Source organism: Typopeltis vanoorti, chromosome 24 (genome assembly GCF_054136105.1).
Source record: "Typopeltis vanoorti isolate ZY-2024b chromosome 24, IOZ_Tvanoo_1.0, whole genome shotgun sequence".
NCBI lineage: Eukaryota > Metazoa > Arthropoda > Arachnida > Uropygi > Thelyphonidae > Typopeltis > Typopeltis vanoorti.
The window spans coordinates 44,182,521-44,190,617 of NC_143572.1; the positions used below are offsets into that span (position 1 = coordinate 44,182,521).

Below are 8,097 nucleotides of genomic sequence, written 5' to 3' on the forward strand. Positions count from 1 at the left end.
ATTTATCAAATCATCATTTTATGAGTGACTCTTTTGAAAGAGATCTTTTACTTGCATTGTGTAATCATAAACCGCCTGATGAGGATTCCAGAGCATCCTCGCCTCTCGTTATCTGTTGTTTATTGATGGTCACACATTTCTGTCACTCTTATTGCTGTGGATTCCTGCAGTGGACACACCGCTTCACTTTTGCAATCTTATCTGTTTAGTGTTCTTTACAGAAGACTTATCCTCGTTCAAGATTTTAAGAATTGCTTTCGTTTCATTCTCTGTTTACCTTCTCTGCCAGTCACTCACTCGATACATTCCAATGTGACCCAATCATCGCTCCAGTGGCCATTCTGTCATATATATATATATATATATATTTTTTTTTTTTTTTTTTTTTTTCGAAATATAAGGCATTGCGTATTGGCTGAAATTACAACCCGAAGCAATGATGACTCAGAAAGCAGTTAATATTATACATCAGATGTATGCGTTTTCTGATTGGTTTGCCTGCTTGAACCCATGAAAATCCCAAGGTTCCAAGAACTTCCTCTGCCTTCCTCTGAAAAGGACTAACTCATTTTTAGATGATAAATACTTCCAGATGATGAAGACCTTCGTGTTTTCAATGAAAAGATATTTTCCTTTGCACCCTGCAGATTCCTAAGTCCAAAAATAGAACGCTTTCAAATGTTGGTAGGGTGCAGGACGGAAATCGGTTTACTTAAAGATGTGAGCTCGATAGAAGCATTTTGAGGCCCCTGAACATAATGAGTTGTTGACCCCTCCACCGAATGTATTGAAACCAAGGGTTATACTAGCTTAGCTGTCATACAAATTGTGACGCCTGCCTTCACTAACGATATGTTATGAGTGCAAAGGTTAACTCATTGATTGCGCTGCGTCTTACACTAACAATCAATGCAAATGCAACACTAACCGCTTTCATAACAGCGGCAACAGCAGATTTTCACGAGATTCGTGCATCATGTACTGCCACAGCAGATCTCCTGTCCCATTTCTTCTACATTCACTACGATTCCCCCCCCCCCCCAAATCTGATATCAGCAGTACAAATTTTCGGTTGCACTGGCACAAGGCTTACGGGATTCGATGAATCTAAATTTCTTCTAATTCACTCCCCCCTCCCCCAGTGAAGAGGGTGTCAAGCGAGTGTTTCGATGTATTACCTCCATGATTCAAGATACCAGTGCGTTCCTCATAATCTGGAATGGCTTTGGTTGAAAAAAGACACTTCTAATTTTGGTATTTCACTACTTATTAAGTACAGATCAGTGTGAAACTATGTTTTCCTGTGAAAAAAATTCACGTTTTACTTAATACGAAATTAATCATTCTGGTAAGATGAACATTTAGCCAGCAAAGGTTGGTCGATTGGTAGAGCCTCTGCTAATAATGGCAAAAAGTTAAGCAAGTTTGACCGCGGTTAGTAGTTGGAAGGGATTCAATCGTTCCATGCCGTTGGCACACTCTCCCTCGATGCGTCTTTGGATTCCCTGGAGGTGTCACATAAAAAAAAAATTATTTGTGGCAGGATTTTGCTTGTCACAGAGTACAGCCACCGGTGAGAGTTTGATGATTTCAGGAATGGTCCTTTTGTGTTATTTAGTTTTGTAGCCGCCGTAGCGCAATTGGAAGAATAGCGGAACATTGCGCCCATCGATTGGAAAAGATCTGGGTTCGATTCTCGTCGTAACGAGGCGAATTCTTATGTGGGCTTTTTCAGTTGAACATAAATTAGCCGAGCTTATACGGTAGTAGCAGGGTTTTTTCTACCGGAAAATCGGGTTTTTCATCCCACATACAGACAAATCGGCCTTCAGAACACAGGTAAGTTGCAGACAAAAAAATACTGTTGTTGGTGAGGATGGGCGATAGATGGCGTTGATGGTAGTGGTATCGTAGTTGGAGAATTAAGTAGTAGAGGAGAGGATGAGGCGTATTTAGCGAAGTAGAGTAGTGTGCCCTCCCACGATGAGTCCTTCGACCCCCTGGAGGTGTCACGTAATAATATTTAAAATTGATGTATGTGATCATATCAGTAAATGCTCCACGATCTCATCGTATTGCAGGTCACGCATTAGAACACGTATTTTGGTGAAATTTATCCTGTTTATGGTAAACCATTTGTTGTGTGGAGATATTGATACGTGTTATCTTTTGCATTTGAATCCGACTGATTTGCTGTAATTGTTATTACAATAGTACAATGCATTCGTTGCATTACAGGTTGAAAGCAACGCACTATGAAAACACAGGAACCAAAGGCTCGCTGTTATATCAGTTACAATGTTTTTGATTGACAAAAATAAGAGAAATAAGACATTTCTCATGACGACGATCAGTTCTTAGGGTGATTCAAAGACGTTGGACGTTATTAAATCCAATGCACTGTTGCTCATCTTCTTCAGGCAGCTTATCACAGTCTAAGTTCTTCGGCCATGCGAAACCAAAATTCTTCATGACGGTTTCGCAGTCCCCTCTGGCGGACAAACACAATGACCGACATGGTGGAATCATCTGATCCATAAACGTACACATGGGGGCATAAATGGTACACAAGAAAAACTGGAAATCTGGACTACACTTTACCTTGATCAAAGGGAAGAATTGGAGAACTTCTGAGCCTGCTTCGTCTTGTGTCTGATGGTGAAGAAGATTCGTCATCATCGTCTGATTGTAAGGTAGATTCTTGCACGCAGGAATATTGATGGGTTCGCATCTTCCACGAGGCGTCAGTATACTGTAGCGTTCAGAAATGGGAAAGTTCACTACTCGGCCACTTGATGGCGTCCCACCTTAAAGTATATATTTTTCTATTAGAAAATCAGGTTCAAAAATTGTAACATCACTTGTTATTAAAAAGAATTCAAAAGAAACCGTATCACAAATGATACGATAAACTTAACACTTATTAAGGATACAATAGCAAACACACTACGGTATTTTCGTATAATGAAATCAATATTAAAGTGAATGTAATTCATTACTATTTGTAATCATAATACCTTTCAACGTGTTCTTTTTTTCATCAATCTGCATTTCTTCTCCGTGAGATGGTTCCTGCAGGAGTTGTTTGTTGTTTAATCCGATGCACAACACTTTTCACCCTTCTTCAGGAAGATTGTCACAAGCGAGTCTTTTTGGCCAATGAAAACCGAATCGGATCAGTATACTTTCACAGCCCTCTTTGGCAGATAAACACAATGAACGACATGGAGGAATGGAGTGTTGTGTGATTGAACAAAAGGGAGCTTACAGAGCACATAAGAAAAGCTGTAAATGTGGACTACACACCTTGACTAAAGGAAAGAATTGGTGAACTTCTAAGCCTGCTCTTCTTGTGTGTCATGGCTAAGAAGGTTAGGCATCTTTGTTTTATTATAAGGAAGACCCTTGCACAGAGGAATGGTGATGGGCTCACATCGTCCTTTGATTTCATCGTCTGCGTAGGTCAAGTTAAAAAAGCACAATATTAAAATAAAGTATAACAGGATTACAAAATACAATATTATTTCACATAATATATAAAGTATATTTAATATAACGCAGTTCAAACAACGTGTTTCTTAATCGTATATCCTGCCTGTATATGTTACTTATTACTGGATTCCTATTCAAGGTTCTGACTGCTGTATTACTATCGTTCTATTTTTGTTTCAATTTCCTTTGATTGGAAATGTTGGCCAAATCTCAAGCTTGTTTGGATTTATTTTTTACTTAAAAGTTTTCAATTTTACGAAGAACTGAAATTGGACATGCATTTATTCGAAACCATATCCTAAATGATTACAGAAGTGACCCATCCACTGGTCTAGAACATCCCGTTTATTCAGTGCACCCTGATGCATCTCAGAACAGTCTTAAGTTCTACACATGACAACCTCCATGAAATGTCAGTATTTTTCCTCGTGTTGAAAGACCGCAGTTAAATAAAGCATACCCAAACATATAAGACCCTTTTCTGTTAATTCCTCTTGTTATTATTATTATAATTAAAAAACAACCCAACCTGAATGCTATTGAATATCTTTTATTCAACATATAGAATGAGATTTGTGTGCTTAACCATGGTTAGTGTTGCAAATCTCTCTCTCTCTCTCTCTCTCTCTCTCTCTCTATCCGCTCTAAACAATACAGACAATTCACGTCGTAATAAATTCATTAATTTGGACCAAATAAACTGGAAATTCCATTTCCTATCGAAAGCACGTGTGATTGATGATAACAAAAACGTTTTGAACTTGACAAAGTCGATAACTGAATAAATAAAATCCGAAAAGAATAAGTGAAATAATCGCAACAATCTGTAAAAAAGGAGTGTTTAAAATTGAGATTTATATTTTTTTGTTTGCTGCTTCCAATGATATCAAATCCGTGTTTGCAGACGTCTGTTCGTTTTGGCTTCTGCAAAAATAAAAGATGGCGAGTGACTTTGTTTTAGGCTTCTTCTTCTCTTAGATTTCTCTTGTAAGCAGCCTTACAAACTACCACATCTGAACTTACGCAAGCAATAAAATATAAGTCCGTAGTTCCAAGGGGGACTTTCGCCTGAACACGGTCTCTTGGCCCTATTTAATATTTTCGTGTTTTACGCATGCGGGTGTATTTTTCAACCACCTCACTCACAAGAAAGTACTTTAAAATGGCTGGAAATACAACAAAGAAACCGATGTATTGTAAAGCGAAAACTCTACTAAAGCAACTGTAGCCGATATGCAGAAGGAAAAAGGAATTAGAATTGATATTCGTTGCTCGTTACGGAAAGATTGAATCTAAAAAATAGTTCGTTGCAAGTTCAGTTCTTTCAATTAGGTGGGAAAAGCTTTCACAATCCCTACTACAATTCCTCAGTATTCCCCGATCAAAGGGAAAAATGCATTCCTCGTTCATTCAAAAATGGTGGCCAGAATGTTTATGGCTTTACTACAAACGTACAAGAAGGCCAACGGCAGTACCAATGCATCCACAGAGATACTTGCCGTCATACCTCTTGAATTTGTTCACACCATCTACACTCACAACATCCAAAGGCAGTCCTTTTCAATCACGCATCACTCCACGAGCGAAAAGTATAGCGTTCACCCTTCTTCGCTGCATCAGCATCTATAGATGCAGTTTCGTTCTCTCCCCACCATCCACGTAATGAAATATTCCAACTACTTTTATTATCCTGCTTGACTCTTTCAGAACGTCCTAGATCTCTATCATATCACTCCTCTTTCTCTTGTTTCTTAGTATCTGCAGTGCAAAAATTCTCAATCCCTTCTGATAATCGGTATTACACAATCCTAATATTACCTGCATTACCTCGGACACCAGGAGACCTGATCTGAGCTCAGTAGTCCAAATGAGTTCGTATGGAGGACTTGTAATGAGGCAAATGGACGTCCTTATCTTTACATTTCAATGTCTGTTTCAACATTGCAGTTATCCTTTGAGTCGTATTTCAATCTTTGCTATATGGACATCGAACTTCAGCTTCCCATCGAACTTCCTATCTGCTAAACTCCAAGATCCCTAGCCTCATCAATTTCATCTCATCTCCCTTAACCCTCTTTTACCTTGCGGTGTCGAGGGTTCATTAATCATCGGACTTCAAACCGTTCACAATAAGGTGATCAGCTCTACGCCCCCGTGTATCCTACGTCCGTTGTGTTGAGTTCTCAAGGCCGGTATGTCTGCTTTGCTGTCCACGATTAACAAGGGCTAACTTAGCTATGAGGGAGGAAAATTCTTCAGCCCCTCACGTCACCGACGGGAATCGAACCTAGGACACTCCTTCCCCAGGCATGTGGTTGCGAAGCGCACAGCCACAAGGCTAACCGCGCGGACCCACATCAGTTTCTTTTCACATAATCGTGGCAATACAGCAGCACCTTGCATAGCGCGATTTTGAATATCCCTGGTGTCGCTGTAGCTCGGTTTATAATTTTTAACAAAAGGGTTAACAGTAGTATGGTACTGTTAATATACTGCATTAGCGAAATTCCGACTGGACTAAAAGAGTAGCGATTTAACACGCAGTTTATCAATGCAGGCGTTTGTAAGTCAGCAAAGGCGAGGTGGCCCTACAAAATATATTATTTTATTACAAACGAGTACTCTTTTATACGCAGTTATGAGTGGGAAGGGCTAAAACAGCACGTGATGAAGAAGAAAGATCAAATTAAAAACTATGCAATAATCACAGCATCTTACATCACAAAAGGAATCTTTAATCAGAACTCCTGTGGGATTCGTTGGTGAATCAGGACCTGAAATAATTGCTTGCAGTATGAGAGATGCGTGGCGATGTTTCACCGCATTCTGAGATATTGTGGTTAGTTTTGATTCGCAAAAGAAAACTGTTTCTAAAGATATTTTGCAGAGAAAGACCCATTCAAATGACCTACGTGATGAATCTAAAACGGAAATGGATCAACAGCGTTATATGAAGAAGAAGAAGAAAATTAACCGAACTGTTGCTTTAGCGTACACAAAAGAATTCTCATTAAACGAGCTTTCGGCTTTTATTTTAAAAATAGACGATGCTTCTGGTTTTCATATGGACGCCGATCGTAACATTGAACGAAGCATTAAAGTTTGGCACGAGCTGAAATGCCATTCGATATTAGAGAGAGATTCAACTGCCTCGAAAATGAAGAAAAAAACCTGTCCAGAATCATTACTTAAATAATATTTTTTCTAAATAAAAACTGGTGCTGAAATACGAACAATAAAAACCTTTACTATTTTCTCGTTTTATTTCTATCCTGTTAAGTTTTAAGTTTTAAAAACTAAGTTTTAATTTTTCTGTCTGATAATGATGCATAATTATTTTTTACCCCATTTTTTTTACTTGTATGGTTTTACTTTTACTTCATTATATAAATATGAAATGCACTTCGTAGAAACATCCCACTGTGGTACGAGACAATCACACAGGACCGATATGACATTTATATATAATACATTCTCTTTTCTCTTTCTCTCTCTCGCTCTGTTAAACCGCTTTAGAATTGCTATCCTAAAAACATAAAATCAGTATTTAAAAATATTTAAAGCTACCCGTCTAGTACGATTAAAGTTCAAAGCTGAAATCGGTGCAGCTTTGATTACCTTTATTCTTACTGGCAACTGTTGGCAGTGCATCTGGAAGCGGATGTTGCGCAGCTTCAGTGTCATTTGGATTAAGAACACATAATGCGACGCTACCATCTTCAGGGAACTTATCACAATCCAGCGATGTTGGCCATTGAAAATCAAATGTTTTCATTAGCTGTTCACAACCCCCTCTAGCTGCAGAGGGGGTTGTGAACCTGCTTCTTCTTGTGTCTGATGGTTAAGTAGATTTAGCAGAATTGTTTCATTGTAAGAAATATCCTTGCACACATGAATGGTGATGGGTTGACAATTTCCGTAATGAGTATCCACGGTTTCCAAAATCATAATAAATGTACAAATAAACAACAATATTCGTATCAAGTTTCGAGACATTTTGCAATCGAAATAACTCTACCCTTCGGTTGCTGACATACGACTGTAAATTCTCTCTGCTAACATTCTCACTGGCTAGCAGCCAATATAACTTTCTTCACCGGATGTGACGTAATTGGTTGTTTGTCGGCCTACATCGTTTTGCTGTAGGGGTTGTCAGAAACCAAACGGATGCTTTTTTATGCAATAGAAATATTCCGTGTCATACTGATTTGGAAGTTTGTTCATAACGTAGGAAGGACAATTGGGCTACGATACGTTTCATTAAAATAATTTATCACAAATTAAATATATATTTATAATATATAGTAAATTCACTTATTTATTTTGATTGATCTCAGAAATATTTACAATAATCATCTCGAGTGACATTCGAACCTGTTGTTTTACAACTTACAGAAACCAAGTGCTGCAGATTATATAGTTCATTTTCTACTTTAGATTTCTATAAAGTAATGCGAAAAACGATTCATCAGTTTTATTATTAAAATTATGATTATGTATTATGCGTGTACAACACGTATTGGTCTGTTTTTTAACAATGAAATTCACACAAATTTTCTTTTTCTTTCTTTTTTTGTATAATGCATTAATAAAAGTTATTACTTT

At 38.0% G+C, this 8,097-nt stretch overlaps 1 protein-coding gene across 1 annotated transcript; it reads right to left on the minus strand.

The window, feature by feature from the left end:
• Window positions 1-2,211: 2,211 nt before the first annotated feature.
• LOC150093140 (protein mom-5-like) lies at window positions 2,212-3,449 on the minus strand. The gene is made up of 2 exons (XM_090413992.1): window positions 3,018-3,449; window positions 2,212-2,807 (listed from the first exon to the last, which is right to left on the minus strand). The coding sequence occupies exons 1-2, from the start codon at window positions 3,049-3,051 to the stop codon at window positions 2,368-2,370; spliced, it is 474 nt and encodes a 157-aa protein (XP_090270118.1). The 5' UTR covers window positions 3,052-3,449; the 3' UTR covers window positions 2,212-2,367.
• Window positions 3,450-8,097: the final 4,648 nt, after the last annotated feature.

What these genes read in the sequence shown, in the direction of transcription:
- LOC150093140 (XM_090413992.1), bottom strand. Translation starts at nt 3,051, where the DNA reads ATGCAGATTGATGAAAAAAAGAACACGTTGAAAG. An exon ending in AAAAAAGAACACGTTGAAAG is followed by an intron (nt 2,808 to 3,017) that starts GTATTATGATTA and finishes ATATACTTTAAG; the next exon opens with GTGGGACGCCATCAAGTGGC.